Source organism: Triticum dicoccoides, chromosome 1B (assembly GCF_002162155.2).
Source record: "Triticum dicoccoides isolate Atlit2015 ecotype Zavitan chromosome 1B, WEW_v2.0, whole genome shotgun sequence".
Classification (NCBI taxonomy): domain Eukaryota; kingdom Viridiplantae; phylum Streptophyta; class Magnoliopsida; order Poales; family Poaceae; genus Triticum; species Triticum dicoccoides.
In genome coordinates this window covers 474446925-474473482 of record NC_041381.1, presented here as the reverse complement: position 1 = coordinate 474473482, position 26558 = coordinate 474446925, and the positions used below count along the sequence as shown (strand labels likewise).

The window sequence follows — 26558 nt, the reverse complement described above, 5'->3', positions numbered from 1 at the left end:
TCCACTTTTGCGGTTTTAAGCACCGCTAATAGCTCCGGGATCATCTCCATCCTTTGCATCTCATAGTTCATCACGAAGTTCTGGTAGCTTGGTGATAGTGTCTAGAGAATTCCGTCAACCACTATCTCATCTGGAAGATTAACTCCCACTTGGTTCAAGTGATCTTAGCACCCACACATTCTGAGCACATGCTCACTAGTTGAGCTATTCTCCTCCATCTTGTAGGCAAAGAACTTGTCAGAGGTCTCATACCTCTCAACACGGGCATGAGCCTGGAATCCCAATTTCAGCTCTTGGAACATCTCATATGTTCTATGGCGTTCAAAACATCATTGGAATCCCGATTCTAAGCCACAAAGTATGGTGCACTTAACTATCAAGTAGTCATCAGGACGTATCTGTCAGATGTTCATAACATCCACATATGACGCTAGAGGGGTTGGCACACCGAGTGGTGCATCAAAAACATAAGACTTCTGTGTAGTAGTGAGGACACTCCTCAGGCAACGGACCTAGTCCGGATCATTGCTTGCAATATCTTTCAACCTAATCTTTCTCTAGGAACGTATTGAAACAGGGAGCTACAACGCGAGCTATTGATCTACAACCTTTTTTGCAAAGACAACTTAGACTGTTGTTCATGATAAATAAGTTCATCTAATCAAATTATATAATGAACTCCCACACAGATAGACATCCCTCTAGTCATCTAAGTGATACATGATCCGACTCAACTAGACCGTGTCAGATCATCACGTGAGACGGACTAGTCATCATCGATGAACATCTCCATGTTGATCGTATCTTCCATACGACTCATGTTCGACCTTTCGGTCTCTTGTATTCCGAGGCCATGTCTGTACATGCTAGGCTCATCAAGTCAACCTAAGTGTTTTGCATGTGTAAATCTGTCTTACACCCATTGTATGTGGACGTTGGAATCTATCACACAAGATCATCACGTGGTGCTTCGAAACAACGAACTTCCGCAACGGCGCACAGTTAGGGGGAACACTTCTTGAAATTATTATGAGGGATCATCTTATTTACTATCGTCGTTCTAAGCAAATAAGATGCAAAAACATGATAAACATCACATGCAATCAAATAGTGACATGATATGGCTAATATCATTTTGATCCTTTTGATCTTCATCTTCGGGACTCCATGATCATCATCGTCACCGGCATGACACCATGATCTCCATCATCGTGTCTTCATGAAGTCGTCTCGCCAAACATTACTTCTACTACTATGGCTAACGGTTAGAAATAAAGTAAAGTAATTACATGGCGTTTTCAGTAACACGCAGGTCATACAATAAAATAAGACAACTCCAATGGCTCCTGCCGGTTGTCATACTCATCGACATGTAAGTCGTGATTCCTATTACAAGAACATGATCAATCTCATACATCACATATATATCATTCATCACATCCTTTTGGCCGTATCACATCACACGACATATGCTGCAAAAACAAGTTAGACGTCCTCTAATTATTGTTGCAAATTTTTTACGTGGCTGCTATAGGTTTCTTAGCAAGAACGTTTCTTACCTACGCCAAAACCACAACGTGATATGCCAATTTCTATTTACCCTTCATAAGGACCCTTTTCATCGAATCCGATCCGACTAAAGTGGGAGAGACAGACACCCGATAGCCACCTTATGCAACTAGTGCATGTCAGTCGGTGGAACCTGTCTCATGTAAGAGTACGTGTAAGGTCGGTCTGGGCCACTTCATCCCACGATGCCGCCGAATCAAGATAAGACTAGTAACGGCAAGTAAATTGACAAAATCGAGGCCCACAACAACTTGTGTTCTACTCGTGCATAGAAACTACGCATAGACCTAGCTCTGATACCACTGTTGGGGAACGTAGCAGAAATTCAAAATTTTCTACGCATCACCAAGATCAATCTATGAAGTAATCTAGCAACAAGGGAAGGGGAGTGCATCTACATACCCTTGTAGATCGCTAAGCGGGAGCGTTGCAAGAACGCAGATGAGGTAGTCGTACTCGTGGCGATTAAGATCGCAATCGATTCCGATCTAAGCGCCGAACAATGGCACCTCCGTGTTCAACACATGTGCAGCCCGGTTACGTCTCCCATGCCTTGATCCAGCAAGGAGAGAGGGAGAGGTTGGGGAAGACTCCATCGAGCAGCAGCACGACGGCGTGGTGGTGGTGGAGGAGCGCGGTACTCCAGCAGGGCTTCGCCAAGCACTACGAGAGACGAGGAAGGATAGAGGTAGGGCTGCACCTTGGGAGAGAGAGAGACTCATGTGTTGGGCAGCCCCAAAACCTCCACTATATATAGGGGCAAGGGGGGGAGGCGCCCTAGGGTTTCCCCTAGGGGGGCGGCGGCCAGGGCAGATGGGATCTCCCCTTTGGGTGAATTGGCCCCCAAGCCAGGAGGTGGGAACCCTAGATGGGGTGCCTCAAACCCCCTGGTCATGTGGGAATAGGTGAGGGGGTGCACAGCCCCTTAGTGGGCTGGTTTTCCCCCTTCACTTGGCCCATGAAGCCCCCCCAACACTTGCCGGGGCTCCCGAAATACCTTTCAGTCATGCTGGTCATCACCCGGTACCTCCGGAACACTTCCGGACTCCAAAACCCTTCATCCAATATATCAATCTTCACCTACGGACCATTCCGGGACTCCTCGTGACGTCCGGGATCTTATCCGGGACTCCGAACAACATTCAGTAACCGCGTACATACCTTCCCTATAACCCTAGCGTCATCGAACCTTAAGTGTGTAGACCCTACGGGCTCGGGAATCATGCAGACATGACCGAGACATCTCTCTGGTCAATAACCAACAGCGGGATCTAGATACCCATGTTGGCTCCCACATGTTCCATGATGATCTCATCAGATGAACCACGATGTCAAGGATTCAATCAATCCCGTATACAATTCCCTTTTTCTACTGGTATGATACTTGCCCGAGATTCGATCGTCGGTATCCCGATACCTTGTTCAATCTCGTTGCCGGCAAGTCTCTTTACTCGGTCCATAACACATCATCCCGCGATCAAATCCTTGATCACATTGTGCACATTATGATGATGTCCTACCGAGTGGGCCCAGAGATACCTCTCCGTCACCCGGAGTGACAAATCCCAGTCTCGATTCGTGCCAACCCAACAGACACTTTCGGAGATACCCGTAGTGCACCTTTATAGCCACCCAGTTACGTTGTGATGTTTGGTACACCCAAAGCATTCCTACGGTATCCGGGAGTTGCACAATCTCATGGTCTAAGGAAAAGATACTTGACATTTAGAAAAGCTTTAGCATACGAACTACACGATCTTGTGCTAGGCTTAGGATTGGGTCTTGTCCATCACATCATTCTCCTAATGATGTGATCCCGTTATCAACGACATCCAATGTCCATGGTCAGGAAACCGTAACCATCTATTGATCAACGAGCTAGTCAACTAGAGGCTAACTAGGGACATGGTGTTGTCTATGTATCCACACATGTATCTGAGTTTCCTATCAATACAATTCTAGCATGGATAATAAACGATTATCATGAATAAGGAAATATAATAATAATAACTAATTTATTATTGCCTCTAGGGCATATTTCCAATAGTTACATCAAATAGATCTCCAAGAACATCGAGAAGAGCATTGTATTGAAGATCAAAAAGAGAGAAGAAGCCATCTAGCTACTGCCTACGGACCCGTAGGTCCATGGTAAACTACTCACACATCATTGGAGGGGCAAGGGTGTTGATGAAGAACCCCTCCGTGATCGTTGAACCCTCCGGCAAGGTGCCGGAAAAGGCCTCTAGAGTGGATCTTGTGGTTCTGGAACTTGCGGCAGCGGAAACTCTGATCTCTGTGCTCCCCTAGGATTTTGGGGATTTTAGAGTATTTATAGAGATGATAGGCGGTGGAGAGGGGGCCTGTGGGACCCTCTACCCACCAGGGGGGCCTCTCCTCGGGTACTTCCTCGGCTCCCAAGTTGTCTTCTGTCCAGAAAAAATCACCAAAAAGTTTCGTGGCATTTGGACTTCGTTTGGTACGGATATTCTGCGAAGTAAAAAAATAAGCAAAAATCAGCAATTGGCACTGGGCACTATCAATAGATTAGTCCCAAAAAATGATATAAAGTTGCTATAAAATGAATATAAAACATCCAAGATTGATAATATAACAGCATGGAACAATCAAAAATTATAGATACGTTGGAGACATATCAGCCACATGGTGGCAGGATGTCACGCGATGACATCAGGGGTTCACACGGTGAGCCCCACGGACACCCATGACATGACCCACAAGGCGGGTATGTCGGATTGGCCATAAGAGTGTCATGCAATTGATCGATTTTGTTGGAATATCTTTGGTCCACCCGAATGGGAATATGTACTAAGGTACGAGTCCAGGAGTTCCATGGTGTGGGTATAGTGCACTAACCTCTCCAAAGTGTACAAACTATTTGAATAGCCGTGTCCTTAGTTATGGACACAATTTGTATTAGATCACACTATTCAATCAACACTATGATGACGGAATAACTTGTAGTATGATTTGAGCAACTAACAATTCGGCAGAAACTCAATAGTGATATTGGGATGATCCTAAGGATGATCATTGGTTGATGTGGCATCACATGGTGACCTTGAGGATATCTTTCTTGGCTGGATAGGCAAGAATGAGATGGTCCATGTGACCTTACACGATGCTTATGGTCCATGTGACCTTAAATGATGGTTACCCGTTATTTCTATCTTAGCACATCATGTTTATGATTTACTTCCACCATCATACTAGTTGATCATAACTTAACCTGTAATGTTATGTTGTTGTCTTGCCTTGATGCTTTTGGTTCTTGTGAGCTTGCGAGTACATTCAAAGTACTCACCTGGCGTGTCATGCCAGATTGTAGGTGATGTCATGATTGATTGCATGTCGAGGATCCTAAATTGGCGAGCTAGGTTGTGTCCCAGCCAGTGTCCCTGTGGAGTGGATTCCATCACCGTTGTTGTTATTCCGCTGCTACAAGTGGTTCTGCTGCTAGCATAGCAGGCGTAGTGTTGCCGTGTCCCTGTAACTTTTGTAATACCAGAACCCTTGTACCCATCATTATTTTGTAACAAAGAGTTGTTTTGTTCTACGTTCAGCACTGCCTTATTTCAGAAGACTTGATCTCTAGGCTGGAATACAAGGTGTTCTGTTTCATCTGAGTCGGGGTGACACATCCCCTTCCTCTCTTCATCACTTTCTTTTTCTTCTCTCTCTCTCTCTCTCTCTCTCTCTCTCTCTCTCTCTCTCTCTATTCTTTGCCCCTCCATCATCTCCATTAATGGCTCCCTTTCCTCTCTTCCTCACTTTCTTTCTTCTCTCTTCCCCTTCTCCCCATATCTCTTACCCCTCCATTCCATTCACTCACTAGCTCTCTCTTCTTCTTCACTAGTTAGACTCATCTCCTCCAAGTAAATCTACTATTTAATCACCTACCCCAGTCATTAAATGAACTAAGCTAGCTACCCCCCTCATTAATGAAGGAGCATTAAATATCTTTGTCCACTTCGATCCCAAGCGACATGGGCCTCAGCACCGCGCTCTCCCGAGATAGTGAGTAAAAGATATTGTTATGCAACAATGGAATTTGTGTGTGTGCGATATGATAGAATTGTGCATGACCATGATGAAATTGAGTAATTGTGTGTGATAGTAGTTGCCTATGTATTTGCCGAATTGTGCATGACCATGATGAAATTGAATACTTGTGTGTGGAATGAGTTGCCTATGTATTGCTGAAATGTCAATTTATTTCCATTTCAGAGAATTTCGGGCAAACTCGACATATCCTGATTTTAAGGAAGGTCATGCTGGATTTTTGTATGACTTTGATGCCTGGTTATAAATCTTCTGCTCATAACGCACACGCAATGAAAGTTAGTGGAAGGATGGTGGATAGTGATGGGGTTCCAGACCCGGGGTGCCTAATGTAAAGGAGCTCGACCTCAACCTTGTCAAGGGCCAATCAGGCCTTGAGGGCATCAAGGAACCCTAAGAAGGAGAGGGCAACAGACATGTACCTCAAGGCAGAAGGCGGCATCCAGATCAATCTAATGTCTTCTCCGTGTAAACTCTAGACCTCTCTTGTCTATATAAAGGGAGGTCTAGGGACCTCATCTGGATCCAAACTAGAACTCGACTCTCGATAGACATCCTGTTGGGGATATAACTATTGGGTATGACCCGCCCAAGAGGGGCCGGGTCATACCACTGGCGGTTCGTAATGAAAAGGCCCACGAAGATGGCGGTTCACGAAGAAAGCTTATTGAAGGCCTAAGACCCAAAGGCGACCTGACCACGGGTGTAAACCGCCATATGTTAACTTATATGTTAAGGAAAGTGTAGATTCTGTCACCGAGCCGGACACGTTGTGTATGAGTCGGCCGAGACTCTGTAGGCCGCCGGGCATCAACCTATGTATATAAAGGGGTGACCCGGCGGCGGTTTAGGGCAAGAAAGAAGAGATCGAGAACTAGGTCAAGCGTATTCGCTCCCTGGTAATCGAAGCCTAAGTAATACAACCCTAAACCGAGTAGACCTTTACCTCCACCATGAGGGGCTGAACTAGTATAAACTTTTCATGTCCCTTGTCCCGTTTTAACCCCTTCAATCTAACTAGGTTGCGATGGATCCACACCCAAGTCCTCATGCTAGGGCATCTGATGTGAAAATTCGGCAACAGTTGGCACCCACTGCGGGGCCAGCACACAGTAGTTCTGAGTACATGAAGGGCAGCTTCCCAGGGCTCAAGGGGTACGTTGTGGGTCGGATGACCAAGAGTAATTGCAGCAAGCTCTACATCAACGACGAGGGATGGGGCCTCGAGGCCGGCTCAATCGAGTACGGGTACCGAGTCCCCTTTGGCGGAATCCACGTCTTCATTGGCAAGATTGGCGAGTCGAAAGCTGAGCCAGACATCTGCACCGACATCGTCGAGTCGGCTCGGCGCGCTCAACCTGCCAAGGTTAAGGCTGCCCCGAAGCAGGTCTTTGTTGGTTTCGTTCATGGGGCGGAGCTAGAAGGAGGGTCTGAATCTGGTGGTGAGACGGTTGTCTACTCAGGCGATGAGTCCTCTACTGGTGAGACCAACTCCATCTATCAGGTTCAGGATGGCGGGCTTAGGGGCTGTTCCGATGGTGATAGTATTCCGGACCCCTACGAGCTGCCACACCGGGTCACGATCTTCATGGCCGGTACATAGCGAGGGCAGGATTCTACGACTGCAACAACAATGATCTCCGGGTCAGCGACGGAGACGGCTGCCGAGGCAGGAGGCCCTATGCGCCAGCCGGCTCAAGTCTTGTCCGATCTGTTGGATGCTCTGACACTGTTGTTGACGGTGGAGGTTAACCCAATGAATCAAACTCAGCATAACACGGAGGTTGCAAAATTGCGTGATGAGATAGCGCAAGCCAAGGAGGAGCTAAACACGGAGAACACCCGGATGGCAACGGAGCGAGCCGCCTTGCAGAGGAAGGCATAATGGCTTCAGTCAGAGAGCTTCCCCTTAAGCCTGGACCGGGACGCATCGAACATTGTCTTCAACAGAAGGCATGTGAGTAGGCTGCCCCCAATTTATGATGCGAGGAACCTTTTCAACACGCCTGGGGCAGGAACCAGTAACCCGCCTGGTGTGGATCGGGCCATTGAGGCACTGACGGCTGGAGAACCGGTTCAACCACGTGCTACAGACCCCCATGTTTGAACTTAACCCCTCCTCAGCACGTTCTGGCGCCTCCGAGGCATTTTTCTAACCCCTTGGATAACATGATAGCTGCGGCTACTCAGTTGGCGGCTCTCCCAGCTCAGAATGAGTCGCCAACGGCAATGGAAATATAGCGAGCCGGAGAACTTCTTCAGACGGTTGTGGCCCAACAGGCGGCTTACTCGTATAGCCATGATCGTATCCACTCAACACCACGTCCAAGCAAGAGTTATAGCAGGCATATTGATGAACCAGCCGTGTCAAGTAGTGAACGGCATCGCAATCAGCCTCGTAGGCCTAACCCGCCGCACGCTGGTAATGATGCTTAGGCTTTGGTAGACCAGGGCAGAGCATGGTGTGAGGCAGAGTTGGCGGCTCAGTTGGGGGCTCAACAACAATCTCCAGTTTATCCTTCAGCATCCATAGAGGCAGGTGTGACCTCTAGAACCTTGGGTGTGCCATGTTTAGTACCAGCTCTGCGCAATGAGCGCTTGCCTAAGGATTTTAAGGGCCCCCGTAAGGTGCCTAACTACACGGCGGATCAGCCCCCAGAGGCTTGGATTGAGAGTTATGAGATGGGTATGGAGATGTTGGATGTCAGTGATGCTGCATGTGCTAAGTATTTCACCATGATGTTGGATGGGCCGGCTCGCACTTGGTTGAAAAGCCTGCCCGCTAACTCCATTGGGTCATGGGCAGAATTGAAGAGGCGTTTTATTCAAAATTTTAAAGACACATGTAAGTAGTCTATGTCGATTCTGGATTTGGATTCTTGTGTTCAAGGTGAAGGCGAGTCAACAACCAATTGGGTGCACCAGATTTCAGCTGTTATACACTCTTCGGACAGTATCAACGCCGGTTCATCGGTCCTGATGTTGGAGAAGAATTGTCGCTTCCTTCCCCTTAAGCAGAAATTGGGACAGCTTAAGCATCATTGCAATGATATGGGGGAGCTCATGGCGGCTCTCGTCAAGTATGCTGACTCTGATAGCACTAAAGATCCTGAGTCTGATGATGAGAAGACTGGGAAGGGAAAGAAGGGTGGCAATGCAAAGGGACAACATAACACGGCGGGTCAAGGTGGTAATGGTAAGCGTAAGGCATACGGTGGTTTAGATTTTGTGGATAACACCAGCACGCAGAATAATAACCAACATCGTAAGGGGAAAGCTTAAGCGCCTCGGTTTGGAGGGCCAAAGTTCAACCTTGAAGCCATGATGAATCAACCTTGTCCAAAACATGGGACCCAGGATAAGCCGTCCAGTCATCTACGGAAGGATTGCTTCATCATGAGGGAGTACAGAAATTCTAACTTTTTTTCAGAACAATCATGGCCCGAACGACGGTTCAGGTTTCGGTTCTCATGGGCCTGGCTTTGGAGGTGACGGCTCAAGCTCTGGTTTTCAAGGCCAAGGTAATCATGGTGGTTTTAATTAGCAATCTGGTCAAGGTAATCAACAACAGCAGTCTGGTTATCACAGTAACCCAAAGCAGCTGAATGGTGGTCAGTATCATGTGTTCACCATAAGTCTGTGCAAGCGAGATCAGAAAATCCATAAGCGGGTGATGAACTTTGTTGAGCCGGTGGTGCCTCGTTACTTAAGGTGGTCTGAGCAGCCTATTGTTTGGAGCCGAGAGGATCACCCGCCCCGGGTTGACAATCCAGGTCAGTTGGCATTGATGGTTGCTCCACAGGTAGGAGGATATAAACTCACGAAGGTTCTCATGGATGGAGGCAGCAGTATAAATATCCTTCACTATGAGACCTTTTGTCATATGAATTTGACCGACAAGGATCTTAAGTCGTCTTCTATTGTACTTCATGGGGTGGTGCCTGGTAAGTCGGCGTATCTAGTGGGAAGGATAACACCGGAAGTGGCATTTGGGGATGACAATGATTCCAGAGCTGAGAAGTTAACCTTTGAGGTGGTGAAAATCAAGAGCCTGTATCATGCTTTGTTCGGGCGGCCGGCTTACGCTAAGTTTATGGCACAGCCGTGTTATGTTTATTTGCAGCTTAATATGTCGGGTCATAAGGGCACCATCACGGTGCATGGTAATAGAAGAAATGATCTGGATTGTGAAGAGGGTGATGTTGCTTAAGCTGAGTCGGCTTGTGCCACTGAGGAATTGAAGTTTTATAAAGACAATGTTGACTCGGCGGATATGACGCCTTTGAAGAACCCAACCACAGAGAACGAGCCCTTCATGAAGTTTAAGTTGACAGATGATACTAAGATGGTTGATTTTGTTCTTGGTGATTCATCAAAACAGTTCAGCATTAGTGCTAATATGGACCCGAAATAGGAAAGCGCACTCATCGAGTTCATCCGTGAGAACCGAGACATCTTTGCATGGAAGCCTTCTGACATGACAGGTGTACCGAGGGAACTCGCTGAGCACACTATTAATGTGGATCCCAAGTTTAAGCCGGTCAAGCAGTTTCGTCGTTGGTTTAACAAGGAGAGGCGTAAGGCAATTGGTGAAGAGGTGGCCCGGCTCTTGGCGGTAGGGTTCATCATTGAAGTTTTTCATCCTGAGTGGTTGGCTAACTCGGTGCTAGTACTTAAGAAAAATGGCACTTGGCGTATGTGTGTGGATTATACAGACCTTAATAAGGCATGTCCGGCTGATCCTTTTGCGCTCCCGCATATTGATCAAATTATTGATGCTACGGCGGGTTGTGAGTGTTTGAGCTTTTTAGATGCTTACTCTGGTTATCATCAGATCAAAATGACAGTTAAGGACCAGGAGAAGACAACTTTCACTCCCTTTGGAGACTTCTGCTATGTGTCTATGCCTTTTGGGCTCAAGAGCACCCAGGCGACTTACCAACAGTGTGTTCAGAATTGCCTCCATGGCCAAATTGGGCGCAATGTTCATGCTTACATGGATGATATTGTTGTGAAATCCAGGAAGAAGGAGACATTGATTGAGGATCGGAAAGAGACCTTTGACAATATCCGGGTCTATAAAATGATGCTTAACCCGACCAAATGTGTTTTGTGTGCCAGCAGGCAAGTTATTGGGTTTCTTGGTTTCTGAGAGGGGCATCGAAGCTAACCCGGAGAAGATCAAGGCTATCACCTCTTTGGCTAAGAGAGCGTGTATCAATGACGTCCAGCGTTTGGTGGGTCGTATCGCGGCTTTGAGCCGATTTATAAGCCGCCTATGAGAGAAGGCTATCCCTTTGTATCAGATGATGAAAAAGACAGATGACTTTGTTTGGAGCGATGCTACTAATGAGGCGTTTGAGGCACTTAAGAAGCAACTAGCTGAGTCGCCGGTTCTTGCAGCTCCTATTGAGAAGGAGCCCTTGCTGTTATATGTGGTTGCAAACAATAGGGCTGTCAGTGTGGAAGTCGTGGTTGAAAGGAAGGAGTCAGGCAAGGAGTATCTGGTTCAAAGGCCGGTTTATAATGTCAGTGAGGTGCTCATTGAGTCTAAGCAGAGATACCCATATTGGCAGAAGTTGGTTTATGGTGTGTTCATGGCTAGTCGCAAGTTGAAGCAGTATTTCCTTGGTCATCCCATCACCGTGGTTAGCTCTGCACCATTGGGGGATATTATTCAAAACAGAGAAGCCACAGGTCGGGTAGCTAACTGGGCCATTGAGCTTGGACCTCATGGCTTGAAGTATGTGCCTCGAACGGCTATAAAATCTCAAGCACTTGTGGACTTTATAAATGATTGGACAAAGCTTCAGATGCTCGAGGATAAGACGAACAATACATATTGGACTATTCATTTTGATGGATCCAGGCAATTGGAGGGCTCGGGGGCTGGAGTTATATTGACTTCCCCACGAGGTGATAAATTCTGTTGTGTTTTAAGGTTTTGTACTAACAATGTAGCTGAGTATGAAGCCTTACTCCATGGTCTTCGGATGTCTAAAGATATGAATCTAAGCCGGGTACGATGCTTTGGCGACACAGACTTGGTGGCTCAGCAAGTGTCAGGGACTTGGGATTCAAAGGATCCACTCATGGCGGCTTATCGCCGAGAGGTTGATACTATTGCTGGTCACTTCAAGGGTTATCAAGTGGAGCATGTTGATCACAGGGAAAATGAGGTTGCTGATGCATTAAGCCGGCTGGGGTCTCAGCGTAAGCTGGTCCCCCTAATGTTTTCCTTGATATTTTGCATAACCCATCAGTAAAGTTGCCTACAGAGGAGGACTTGGCAGTTCCTGACCCGGAAGCACAGTTGGTGGCAGCTCTTCATGTTACCCGTGATTGAACTGTTCCATATTTGGCTTATATAACCCATGGCGAGTTACCTGAGGATGAAACTTTGGCCAGGCAGATAACCCGGAGGTCTAAGTCAATGACTATTGTCAATGGTGAGCTTCACAGATGCAATGTTACAGGGGTGTTTCAACGATGCGTTTCTCCTGAGGAGGGCCGTGAAATTTTAAGGGAGATTCATGAAGGAGATTGCGGTCATCATGTCGGCTCTTAGTCTCTCGTTGCTAAGGCCTTTCGGCATGGGTTTTATTGGCTGACGGCTCATGTTGCTGCAGAGGATTTGGTCAGTAAATGTGATGGTTGTCAGAAATTTTCAAGACGAGCTCATGTCTCGGCTCAAGAATTGAGAATGATTCCAATTACTTGGCCATTTGCCGTCTGGGGGCTAGATATGGTTGGGCCTTTCAAAAGGTCCAAGGATAAAAAGACTCATCTCTTGGTGGCAGTTGACAAATTTACAAAGTGGGTTGAGGCTGAAACGGTCAGCAAATGTGATGCAGCCACAACGGTTCAATTCATCAAAAAAGCGATCTTTCGTTTTGGATATCCTCATAGTATCATCACTGATAATGGTACTAATCTTTCTAAAGGGGCAATGAAAGAATTCTGTCAACAAGAGCATATCCGGTTTGATGTATCATCGGTGGCTCACCCCCAGTCTAATGGCCAAGCTGAGCAAGCTAATCAAGAAATCTTGAGAGGTATCAAGCCCCGGCTTATGGTCCCTTTGCAGAGGACGCCAGGTTGTTGGGTGGAGGAGCTGCCTTCAGTGATTTGGAGTATCAATATGACTCCCAACAAGTCTACGGGTTACACGCCTTTCTTCATGGTTTACGGAGCTGAGGCAGTTCTCCCTAGTGACATACGTCACGACTCGCCTCATGTGGCGGCTTATGTTGAAGCTGATAATGAGAAAGCACGTCAGGATGCTATTGACCTGTTAGATGAGGAGCGTGACCTTGCGGTGTCTCATTCGGAAATTTACCAGCAAGATCTGCGTTGTTATCACAGCCGTCGGGTTAAAACCGGGACCTTTCAAGAAGGAGAATTGGTGCTCCGGCTCATCCAGGATCAAACTGACATGCACAAGTTATCCCCACCTTGGGAAGGGCCCTTTGTGGTCAGCAAAAATCTGAACAACGGGTCATACTACCTTATCAATGTTCGGGACCACAAGGACTCGCGCATGTCGGAGGAGGAGACCCACCGGCCGTGGAATATTGCTCATCTTCAGCATTATTACACCTGAGCCATGGCTCTTATGATGTACATACTTTTATCAATGTATATATTATGATAAGTATAATAAAGTCGGCATCCCTGATGATTCAGGGCCTCTGTCATTTCATTTCTGAGAATCTGAGTCTCTATTTACTTCATAAGGTCACTTGGGGGCTTCCTGCTCATTGAGCATAGCTATGACCCTTTTGATCCGGCTTGTACGCCTTGCTTGCAAAAACTTGGGGGCTTCCTGCTCATTGAGCATAACTATGACTACCCTATCGATCCGGCTTGTATGCCTAGATCACAATATTACTTGGGGGCTTTTTGTTAAATGAACAAAAGCTTTGTTGTCCTAGTAATAGGCTTGATCGCTAGGTGTATTCACCAACAAACCGTGTTATCCTACCTATGTAAGTTTGCCACTCCGACTAGGTAATCCTGGAATGACTCATCGTCTGCTTGACAATTAATCTTTTCAAAAGACCCTGAACTTGTCAAAGTTAAAACGGTGATTTGCTCATATGAGGCCCGGCTTACAGGTTTGAATTAAGGAATAACTCAGTGGCTATGCAGCCCTTGAATAGCACTTGATGTTGAGGCCTGGCAGCCATTGAATGCCTTGATTTTTCTGTTTTTTTTGCCTTTGAATATTTTTGATGACTTATATATTTGTGCCATATTGATATATGGTTGAAATTTGATTCAGGCCATGATGCCTTTATCTTGATTTGATAAAATCCAGTGTTTTGATAACCCAGCCTAGCTTTGGACATTGAGTCGCTAGTGTATGATTCATGAAATTCTATCCGAGGTGTTGTAAGCCGGCGGCGTGGATAAATTACAGGGTGTTGTGCTATATATTGGGATTGTTGCCCTTATTGCATTGGGCCTTGTAAGTCGGCAATACACACAAGTATCACAGGTATGATATTTATTGTGTTATATTTATATGAGGTTTTGATAAACCGGCCCTGGTTCTGGACGATATAGCCACCAGTGGTTTGTTATATGGGGCTTTTTGACCCGCCTTGGGGTAAACCGCCAAGGTACTTGTGTTCTGTTTGTATGCAGAGTATATGACAATATGCTTAGGCAACATTGGTAATGATTATGAGCTTGAATAATTAGATCATCAAAGGAGATCAATACAACTCATTAAAGAGTTTTGCAAGTAAACATGCGCGATGGCATGGCAGATTAATTGTTTGACAGCTAGCCAATTACAAGGCAACTGATGGCCCAAAAGAATAATTGTTTTGACAGTTTCATAGAAAGCAAACACTAAGCCGGCCCGCGGCTTACACAACATTGTAATCCTCTGGACGAGGTAACCCCTCACCATGAATACCAAGATAAAGCAGTACATACGGTATTACTTTTCGGAGGCCCAAAACTGGGTAAACCGTGTGTTCAAACTCTGTTCCAGTACATCTGGTCTCGCCGTGAACACTACTGAGGGATCTGCCGGGAATTCGCTCCGTCAGATAGATACTTGCAATCCGCGGTGGACGACATGTATCAAAATACATGCAACGACATAAAATGTCCGCGTCAAAGATGCAAAGGAGTCCGGATCGACCTCTTGCTAACCATCATATCTCGACGACAACACAATGCTCGGTCTGTAAGCAGCATGCAGAAGACGTAGATCATGATCTATTTGGGTGTGTCCGGGCAAAGGAAATATGGTCTAACCCGGGTCTGCATGAAATCATATCAAATGCAAGACTCCTGAGGAGATCTGACTCGGAGGTACTTGAGGTCCTCCTAAGTGCCTCGAGGAATCAGAAGGATTTTATGGATGTAATCGAGCATCCGGACATGATTGCAATTTCTTGTTGGTTCATATGGTGGCAGAGACATCTCACTAACAAAGAGGAAGAGGTGCAATCTACCCAAAGATCGGCCCATGCTTTACTGTCTCTAGCACTGAATTTTTTCTGAGCTACGGGCAAATGGTTTTGAATGTCGATGCTTCCTTTCCGGAGGATTATCATTTTGGATCTTGTGGTACTATAATTCTGGATCATGCAAGTGCATTTATAGCTGCTTCAACAGTAAAACTAGAACATGTTGTCGACATGGTGGTGGCAGAAGTGACGACTCTAGTTGAAGGACTAAAGCTTGCCCTCTCGATTGGTCTTAACGCCACAGTCATGCGTATGGAGCACCAAGCTGTTGTGGATGCTATGAATCCTAACATCGGCCATTCGATAGTTGTTGGCCCAATACTACAAGAAAGTCAATAGTTAAGTGATGATTTTGGGGAGGCCTTTTTTAATATTGTAATAGAGAGTCGAATATGGTATCTAATTCATTAGCTCAACAGGGTCGTGTTGTTCCACCGTCTGTGTGGTAGGACTCACCCCCTAGTTTTATGTCTCGTTTTCTCGCGGATGATGTAAGCATTATTTGATATTAGGGATAATTAATTTTATACCACTGGTTGTGTCCCACTCGGCAATTTTACCCCTAGTGTCTAAAAACCCTCGGTCTTCACAAGCCACTTACTCCTCTTACGCTTTTGCCCATTGACCATCACTTTGAGAACTTCATAAAAAAACATACTAACACAAAAAAATGAAAATAAGATATCAAAATGTTCAGAAAAACATCACCTATATGTGCATGTCATTTGCATTCATGAAAAAAGTTTTGGGTTGTCCCCATCTCAGTTTGAGCTCATACGATCTCAACATGAACAATAAAACTTGATTTTTTTAAAAAAAATCTAAAAAGAATTGTGGCAAACAATGTCAATTTTTTTAGTTTATTGCAAAGTTTCATCAGGGAATGACATTCTTGAAAGTCATGGAAAAAATACAAAATTAGCACTCCAAAATGCTTTTATTTTGAAGCATCAATTTTGTTATTTTTGGCGCGACCTGCAAGAATGGCATTCTCTGATGAAACTTGGCAAGAACTCAAAACATTGGTCAATGTTTGCCACCAAAACATTTAAGAAGTTTTTGAATTTGTTTTCAATTATTTCATATTTTACTATGCATGATGAGATCATATGAGGTCAAACTAAGATGGGGACTTTCCAACACTTTTTTCATGAATGGAAACGACATGCACATATAGGTGATGTTTTTTAAACATTTTGATATCTTATATGCATTCTTTTGAGTTAGTATGAATTTGCTATGGAGTTTTCAAAGTGACGGTCAAACGGTCAAAGGGCAAAAACATAAGAGGAGCGAAGTGGCTTGGGCAGACACGAGGGTTTTTGGAAAGTAGGAGTAAAACTGCCGAGTGGGACACAACTAGGGGCATAAAATTAATTATCCCTTGGTATTAATAAAACCAACAGTAAGGCCTCCTTGGAAAGAAAAAAGAAAAACAGACGATACATTTGTACTCAAATTGTGAGTGAAGTATGGAAGGTGATAGATGGATTTCCTCCCTTATTTTTCAATCTTAATTGCATTGACATACAAGTGAAAATATAGACAAGGACTTCCTCTGTTTTCCTTCCTTAACCCTAGGTGGCTAGGGTAAACTCTCCTCTCTAGGCTTTACCAACGAGCCTGTGGATTCGTCTCCCCTTTTCCTGTCGCTCCGGCGGCCGGTGGTGGGGTGGAGAATCCCGGCGCCTTCGTTTTGGTTAGTAGTTTAGGTTAGGGTATTTTAGTTCTCACAAGTGAGGCGCTCGGGCGGATCTCAACGCTTCTTCTCTGTATTTGTTTTTCGGGCTTCGATCCTCCTTGAGTTTGTCCATCTAGATGTAGTCGACAATGATCTAACATAGATTCCTGCCGTCTCCTTGGGGTGATGAGATTAGGATTTCTCGTCATGTGGAGAGATCAGGTGCCAAGTGCTTCAGATCTATACAAGGGTTCAACGGTGATGACAATGGCTCCAGGGTGCTAGTCTTTAAGGGCAACATGCACAAAGACTTCCCGGATGTCATCGACAATATCAAGCCTGTTTGGTAGAGAGGGACGACAGCGGCGCGTTGGCCGCTCATTCTGATGGTAGTAGTGGTCATTTGGTGGTCCCAGAATCTCAATGTAATTTTATTATGTTAGAGATACTTTGTTCCTCCAGTTAACTTTTATAACAGATTTGATCCTTTACGCTCAAAATTTAACATTGTTTCAGTAATGTCAATCATCATATTCAAAACAGACTTTGCCTTCTTCCAGTCTAGAACAAAGTAGGAAATTTATACTATAGGCACAAATAATAATAATAATAATAATAATAATAATAATAATAATAATAATAATAATAATAATAATAATTGGTAAGGACTAATTATAATTATCCAGTGGTGCTAATTAAGGCTCAATATAGCACACCTTTAGGACATAAATATAGAAAAAATAGCACAAATTAAAAAACATCAATTCATGCATTGTTTTTCTAGAGAAAAGTGTGCATTTGATGGAAAAAAGCATAACTATTTCTAAACAATTATGCGGGTCATAGAAGGTCATAGGTAGTGTAGCTTATTGTCAATAGAAAAAGTAAAGCATCTCAGCAAATATATGCACACCTTGTTCTTCAACCTTTTGAGTGATATTTGATCTCGAGAATCTAGTTCTCACGAATAAAATGGGAAACCAACAACAAACAATTTAGCTTTCCGATGTTGTACTAAATAATTGCACATCTTATTAAGTGTCACTTAGTAGTGAGTAGATGTCATTCTTTCTTTGAAGCAGCTATGTTAGTTAGTAACAAATCACACTGCACATATCAGATTGAAGTTAACATCTCGGTATTTTAGAATCCAGAACTTGTGGAAAGATAACCTGACTGAGTACTCACCGCCATCTAGTGAGGGGAAGAAAAATAAGAAATTCCAACAACAATAAAGTACCATGAGATCAAGCAGTTGTACACAATTTTTATAGACAAAGCTCCAATAGTTGGATTAGAAAACTCGGGGTTGGGGGGAGGGGCTTTGTGAGTGGCACTAAAAAGTACTGCAAAAGTAATATCGAATGGAAATTAGGTGTCATGTATAGTACAATGGTACAAAACAAGATATATTATGCCAAAATTCTGCCTTCCTCCTCCAAGAGAGCAAACATATTGTTCATCTCGCATATTTAAAATGAAATAGCAGCTTAGCTTTTCCCTAAATATAGTTTCCTAAGCATTGTAAGTGTATTTAACATGAAGTTATAACAGAACATTAACATGCAGGAATACATTTAAATATGATACAATCATTCAAGCGATTTCATCATAGTTAACTGGTGAAATAACACCCAAAACCATGTTGAGAATATCGTATCAACAATGTCAGTCTAAAACTACTGAAAATCAATATGAGAGTACATCAACTGTCATACTACGATCATCTAGAGGCGCATACTTGTCACATGCAAGAACACAATTATAAATAAACCACTTCCAATATATATAGTAGATGATGTAGATAACATTCTAGTATTAACATTAGAAAAGATATTTCGGAGTCTGGTATTGCTCACATCATCATTATAAGGTAGGCGAGCCCCCTTGGGATTGTAAAACAAAAGGCAAGAGCTTTGGTTTATCCATGACTCATAGAAGAGAAGGGAAGTTTGTTGCCCTGTATATATAACCATAATAGAACAAAACAACAATTCTTCTTTAATAGAACAAAAGGCCAAGAGCTTTGGTTTATCCATGACTCGGGCATCTCATTCTTACAAAATAAAATGTGAAACCAACCTCAAATAATTCAGCGTTCAGTTATAGCACATACAATTATGCACGCGCAGAACATGATAGTAAGCACAAAAGAAGCATTCGTCTTGCAAAATCATAGTACTGGACTAAACCTCACTATAAATTAGAACACCTTAATAATCTTTGTTTCCTTGATGTGGCAGCAAGATAAAAGAACATGCTTGACGACAAAGATGCAAAATATAGTTAGCGAAATACCAAGATGCACAACATAAAGATGCAAAAATGAAATTACCGGAAACAAAAAAGAGAAGCAATAATCCTAACAAAATAACAACAAGAAAATGTTTCTAATAAATATTAGGGAAAGGAGAATATACCTTTTCCATTTGCCTCAGGGTATCTCCCCACTAAGCTGCCAAGATATGCCACCCCTTCATAACCAAAGTTTCACTAGTATAACCTGTAAATCAATAGAAACAAAAAAAATCAATGTTGAATCACATGAAGCGTCAAGAGAATGCATTGGAGAGGAAGCCACACCTTATGAACCCAAACTGAACTATATATAGGTGCTCATCCTATTCTATGGAAACAATTTAGAAAAAGAAGCCGTGGGATGTGCAGAGCTGGTGAAGTTGCCGACGTCCATGCTTTATTCTAACTAAGGACATCCACCTCCAAGCGTTGGCAAGGATCTGCCTGATTACCGCGAGCCACGACATCGGAAACACATCAAGACATGAGCAACAACACGAGTCTGTAGGATGTACCAGTCGGTGAATCCATGGCGTCTCATCTGACTTGTCGTTATAGTTGGGTCGGGGAGACCCGGCGGCCATAACCCTCCTGTCAAGCATAGGACGCGGAGAATGAGTAGTTGCTAGGCACCATGCATGATGAATTAGAGGTGGGGCGCCTCGGTTCTTCTTCCTGGGCATCTCCCATGATGGCGGGGAAGAGAAGGCTCGGTGCCGGACGGGTGCAACGAGATGGGGGTGGCAGCGTGCGGCGCTCCTCCGCGAAGAATAACGACATCCTCAGAAGCCTGAGCACTCAACAGGGAGCAGTCTATATCGTCAACCTCGCCTCTACCTCATAAGGCTTCCTCTGCTTGGGTCTTCGGCCTTGCTGCTCCACCCCCACAGGACCTCCCATCATCGGCCAATCAAATGGAAGGGGATGAGCGAAAAGGAGCACGGTGGCAGGGCACCCCTGCAGTCTGCGCTATCCTTTTGCATCGAGGATGAAGATGATGCTGAGAGGAAGAGTAGGCGGGTAGCGGGACATAGGAGATAGTGGAGGGAATGTGGATTTTTTTCCTTTATTTCTGGTGAACCCTAGCCTAGATAGCTTGCTCGCCTTGGGGATGGTTGCAGTGGCGAGTTAACGACTGGTAGGAGGAGAAGGAGGGGTGGTGGAGAGGTGCCCCACATACATATACAGGGAAGGAGAGGCGACACCACTGGATAGAGGGAGGAGGGGTGGCGGCGCTGGAGAGAGAGCAGGAGGCGCTCGAGGCAGAGGGCGTGGGGATGAGAGGATTTCGCTCAACCACTTTTACATTACTTTTCTTCTTTCCTTCTATCCCTTTTATTTTCCTACCCAACCCATGCGTTCAACGTGGCACGCGCAAGGAGGCGGCATTCTCTCGCAGCTTAATGGATTGGATAGTAGTTTAAAACCACTCTCACAAATGAAATCATGGCCCAGGTTTACCCTATAACTTTGTAGAACAATCCTTTTTTTCTTTTGCCAATTGAAACTTATATTAGTCAGACTCCCAATAGGATTACATTTGGAGTTAACAATCTCCAAAGCACTAGGTGGAGCAGAACCTAACCAAGTCATAGTCTTACCTTCTACTCATGCAAAAATAGCTAAATAGTTGCTACTTTATTATGTGATCTACGAACATGAGCAATACTCACAAAGACTCATCAAATACTTTATCTGCTTCACAAGGTAAGCATAAACCGATTTGTCGATGTAGCTAGACTGGAATAGTTTTACCATGTCCAAAGAACCCACCTCCACAACAATGTGCATATCAATTCTACTTAGGGCAGAAGAGAGGCCCTCCATTCATGTACATAGTTTCGCCTCAAGCATCCCTACATGAAAAAGCACTTTGCACGCCGAGAAAACAATGGCCATTATAATATCTCTTAACACCATTCCAGATCATGCTTGACCAACCATCACAAATAAACCATTAGAGTTCAGTTTCATCGTTAAGGGGGAAGGCTTCCGAGAAGGCATAGGTGTATGTGTCGTTATCGTGCTCCAAAGTAGGAGGGAGGGGATATCGTATCAATGATTCCCTCTTTCAAGGATCAACAAAATGCTATTTTTTTTACAGCTAGCAAAGAGTCCAAATGGATGCACAAGAAGTCCTTTGAAACTTGCAAATGCGGTGGGACTTTGTAATGGATAATTTTTGTTGTGGATATGCCAACAATGCCAGAAAATCACATTGACCATGCTTCTTTCGAGTTCGGACGGAGGGTCGAGAAAATGTAGAAGCCACTCCTTTTCAGTATGACGAGCATTATTAAACGTTGGGGCCTGCCAAACCGAAGACATGGAACACCATAAATCTCTTGTGAGAGGGCATTGACAAAATGGATGATAGTTGTCTTCCACCCCAGTGCCACAAAGCGGGTAAACCGTAGTAACTTCCAACCCATGTTTGTGCTTATTCTTCGATGTTTGAAGCGAATCTGTGACCAGTTGCCATGCAAAGTTGGATACTGTGGGGGGAACACCACAAGGTCGCAACATCTCCAGCAAGCCCATGAGCCATCAAGAATAGTAGCTGACCCCACTGCATCGCCTCGGTAAGCTTCACCTAGAGACAAATCATATGCACCTTTCACACTAAACACGCCCAATTTTTAGCCCCCGCAGGAGAGTGTCATCTTCTAGCCATGGTGAGGTTCTAATTTTCACGATCTCGTCAACATCACATGGTAGAAAAGATTATTGCAACATATCTAACCTTCATGCACCATTTTCATTGAGAAGATTAGAGATAAAAGTGGACCCTACATCTCCCCTGTGCAGATACATGTTTATATGAATGCGATCCGAGATCCAATTATCTCTCAACACCCGCACCCTCCTTCCATTCCGTATTCTCCAAATCAAGCCTTTCTTTAGTAAGTGTCGTCCATGACAAATCGTCGTCTAAGAAGAGGAAGTATTGCCAGAAAACACGGTGCCCTCGAGGTTGCCATTAGGGTAGTAGCGGGCTTTCAAAACCCGTGCACACAAGCTCTACGGTTACACAAGCAATCTCCATGCTTGCCTTGCTAACAACGCCTGGTTAAACATGCGAATATCCCTGAAGCCAACCCTTCCCTTACATTTTGGCAGTAGGAAATATTTCAGGCTTTCCACTGAACTTTCCGTTTACCCTTCTGTGAGCCCCGATAAAATTTCTCGCCATTTTGTTGAGATCATCACAAACCGAAAATGGTAGCTTAAACACCCCCATGATAAGTTGGTATTGGCTGAGCAACCGACTTCATAAAGGACCTCCCTCCTTGGTTGTGCTAGGAACCAATCGATTATGGAACCACCCCTTTGACATGAGACCTTTCGGGGTAGCCTCAACAATCCATTTAATCCCCAAGCCATATTTCTTGATGTGTTAACTGAAAGTAGGGGCTAACTTTCATGCCATACTACACACACCTAGTGTTGATATTGTTTGATGATTTTCGTTTCTTCGTGCCTCTGGGACAACAAGTAACCGTGTACATGCAACACACGTCCAATTTGGCAGCAATATCGTTTTCAAGATTAACCACAATTCATGTTGATTCCGAAATTAATTATTTCGAATGCAATTAATGTATTTTCAAATTATAAGTAATGCGATTAACATGTTTCCAAATTATTGATGATGCAACGAATACATCATTAGAGCAGCTTGAGATGTTGGATATAGGTGGTTGGATGGCTCGGATCATTTGCATTCACCAAACTTGTGTTTTTATAAATAATAGAAAGGTTTTATAAGTAGTAGAAAGATAGAGAGCAGATTTGATCGAGACCGTGGTACACAAATTAAGCTAAAATCTTAGATGTACAATATGCTACCTTGCCGTTTTGTGCTTTTCCTACCCGGCCACACCTTCTCAACTACTGCTTCCATTTCGACTTCTCATCTGACATCGTTGGCTATCCCGGCTTTGTCATACCATTGTTAGATGGACCTGACACTCACCCAGTAACATCTCATTGTCAATCCTCCTGTGATCAGTATTGCTTATGCAATATTCAAATCTGATTACCCAATAGGGCTAGGCTGTTAGGGCAAAACATTAGTTTATTTGAGAGAGGCGGACACCATCGTTCTACATGGGTATGGTGTTTGAAGCGAAGACAATGTGAGATAGATTGTGGCATCAGTTGGTTGTGTCTAACAGTATCACAACAAACTCTTGAGAAATCTTGGGTATCACAAAATGTACAGAAAAAACTAGCAAGAACATACAAAGCGTGTGACATAATTCCTGCGTATCAAAATATAAGAGTCAGATTTTTTTTATAAATATATATTTTGACACAGAGGGAGTATTTGACGTATACCCACCTAACCAAACATGTTAAGTCACGGTTACGACGAAGGGACAAACACACAACTAAATTTAGACGTCTCATTCTAACCATGAGCTGAACGTGCGCAAACAAGTCACAAGATTTTCTCTCTGCAAATACTACATCTATACCAAAATATAAGACATTTTTAGGCTAAACTAGCCTACAAAACGACTTATATTTTGATACTGAGGGAGTATAACGTTCTGCATAAAAAAAAAGGAAAAATCTCAGTCCCATGTCCATCCGACGGCTCCAAATAAAAACCCCGAAAAGCATATGCATTTTGTGGCGCAAGCGGAACAGAAGATCCAATTCGCACGTTCACCTGGCTCGTGTCGCCTCCGTCCCAAAAAACCCAATCAATCCTCCGCATTCCGCAGCGCACCACCGCCCCCCTAACCAAAACGAAACCGGCGCCCCTTTTTCCCCTCGCGAGCACCTCGCCCGCACACGCGGACCCATGCGTGGCCACACCACAACGAGCCGGAAGTAGCCCCCCCGGCCCGGCAATGTCGGCACTCCTCCCGCCGCCCCACGGGCCACGCGCCGCCGGGGACCCCAAGAAGACCGACGTCGCCGGGGGCAAGCTACCCCCCTGCGCCGCCGGGGACCCCAAGAAGCCCGGCGGCGGCGGCGTCCGCTCCGCCGCCAAGCTCGCGCTCGCGTCCTTCCTCGGCGTCGTCTTCCTTTTCGCCGTCGACGCCTTCCTCTCCGGCGCTGGCGCCGACCGCCGGCTGCGCCACCAGTACCAGCATTACCTCGGCGCTGGCCCCGCCGAGAGCGCCCCGCCTTCTTGGCCCTCTGTTCCCGACCCCACCAGCTTCGCCGAGGACGTCCTCGGCGGCGGCCGCGCCGATAGCGCCCCGCCCTCCTGGCTCTCCGTGCCCAACCCCACCAACTTCACCGGCGACCTCCTCGCCCGCTGGCTCACACCCGGGGGCTCGCCGTGCCGCGACGCCCGCACGGTCAACATCTCCGTCCCGGCTCTTGACGGCGCCGCGGCGGCGGGGGGCGTCACCAAGCTGAGCGCCACCGAGATTCACGAGTTCACGTTCTGGGCGCTGGACGGCACCGTCCTGCGGCGCTGCCTCGGCGGGGACTTCTTCGAGATTGATCTCTCTGGGGAGGCGTGGAAGTCGCGCCCCCCCGTGGTGGACAACGGCGACGGCTCCTACACTTTCCGCCTCCAGGTTGCGCCCCGCTTCGCCGCGGGGGAGTTCCACCTCACCATCGTCCTCCTCTTCCGCAGCTTCGAGGGCCTCAAGTTCTCCTCCGCGAGGTTCAAGTACCGCGTCGAGCTCCGCCGCATTCCTCTACTGTTCCGGCCGGGCAACGCGTCGCTCCCCGCACTGGAGACTTGCCGGGCCGCCGACTTCGCGCGCGACGTCTGGTCCGGCCGGTGGACGCGGCTCGCCAGGAACGACAAGTGCGAGGATGTGGACGACGCCGGCCGCTACCGGTGCCTGGGGCCGGAGCACCCGTGCGAGGCACCGTGGTGCGACGGGCCACTGGGCGCGCTGGAGAGCAACGGATGGGTTTACTCGGCGCACTGCTCGTTCAAGCTCTTCACCGCCGACGCGGCGTGGCGGTGCCTTGACGGCAAGTGGCTCTTCTTCTGGGGCGATTCCAACCATGTCGACACCATCCGCAACCTCCTGACTTTCGTTCTTGGCGTTGAGGACACATCCGCAGTGACACGCCGCTTTGACGCCGTGTTCACAAATCCCAGTGGCGAGCCGGGCACCCTGCGGATCACAAGCATCTTCAACGGACACTGGAACATGAGCATGAACTATCTCGGCCTGCATTCCCTCCGGCACAAGGGGTTCCGGCAGCTTGTCCGGTCATACTTTGTGGGCGATGATCGTGTCCCCGATGTTGTCATCCTCAACTCTGGCCTCCATGATGGGTGCTACTGGAGCAGTGTCCGCGCTTACGTTCAGGCCACCGAGTATGCCGCGCAGTTCTGGGCCGGCGTCATGGCTAAAGTGAGGTTGCGTGGGCTTGCCGTGCCAAGGGTGTTCTACCGGACGACGGTCGCGACTGGCGGGTATGCTCGGGACCTGGCATTCAATCCAAACAAGATGGAGCTATTCAATGGTGTGCTCGTGGAGAAGATGAGGCAGCATGGCGTGCTCACAGGCGGGGTGATAGACAACTTCGACATGACGTTCCCATGGCACTACGACAACCGTTGCAACGATGGCGTGCACTACGGGCGCGCACCGGCAAAGTTGGTATGGCGGGACGGCAAGATCGGCCACCAGTACTTCGTGGACCTCATGCTGGGGCATGTGCTCCTCAATGCCATCTGCAATGGATGAAACTCTTCTGGTTCCATGCTCGGTAAGTTTGTGCAGCTGAATTGTGTAAACTAGAGTAGGATAGCCACGGAACTGAGGTTGCTGAGGTGAAATTGTGGTATCAGTTTATGTGTACCGCAGATATCGCGGGCATAGCTGAACCGTTTTATATGGTGAGACTGTCTGATCATTTAGCTATGTGGCTGTTATGATCCTGCTCTAGCCGGCCAGGAAGGTCGAAGTTCGTTCGATCGGAGCTAGCTATGGGTGAATATCAGGTACATGTAAATATATATACCAATACCGTTTTGGGGGCGTAATGCATATGCAATTTGAGTGGGTCATGTTATGTCCAATGTTTGCATTCTTCAGTCCGTTGTTTTTTTGTGTGGTCTGTGAACGGCATGCGAATCCTGGGACACTGGATGGTTGAGTGCCTTCAGGTGTTTCCGTATATGTTCCGGGTTGATGTGTTTTGAGTGAAGCAACAGTGAGCTGCCTGATTTGAACAGTGAGCTGTCTTGATGAAGCCATTCAGAGCTAAGTTGTCTTGATCAGGATGATGCTTGTACTGGCATGAACCTAATGTCACTGTCCTTGACCACTTCCTAATTTTGTTGTAGCACTAGCTGTCTTAGTAATCTAATTATGCCGAGGTAGGTGCATGACAATTGGAGGAGCCTTGTGCTTATATGTATAGAAAGTTTAGTACATGTCAGATTGCACCGTAGCCAGTAATCTTACTCTGTTCATTCTTGTTCAGTGTGGCTTGTAAGGCTGGAC

General features: G+C 46.0%; 1 protein-coding gene across 1 annotated transcript; it reads left to right on the top strand.

Moving 5' to 3' along the window:
* The first annotated feature begins 23842 nt into the window (after positions 1-23842).
* On the top strand, positions 23843-26131 carry LOC119342147. Its single transcript, XM_037613990.1, has one exon. The coding sequence runs from the start codon at positions 23982-23984 to the stop codon at positions 25794-25796; it is 1815 nt and encodes a 604-aa protein (XP_037469887.1). The 5' UTR covers positions 23843-23981; the 3' UTR covers positions 25797-26131.
* The last annotated feature ends 427 nt before the right edge of the window (positions 26132-26558 follow it).

Excerpts from the sequence above, each read along its gene's own strand:
- LOC119342147 (XM_037613990.1), top strand. The coding sequence starts at position 23,982 with ATGTCGGCACTCCTCCCGCCGCCCCACGGGCCACGCGCCGCCGGGGAC.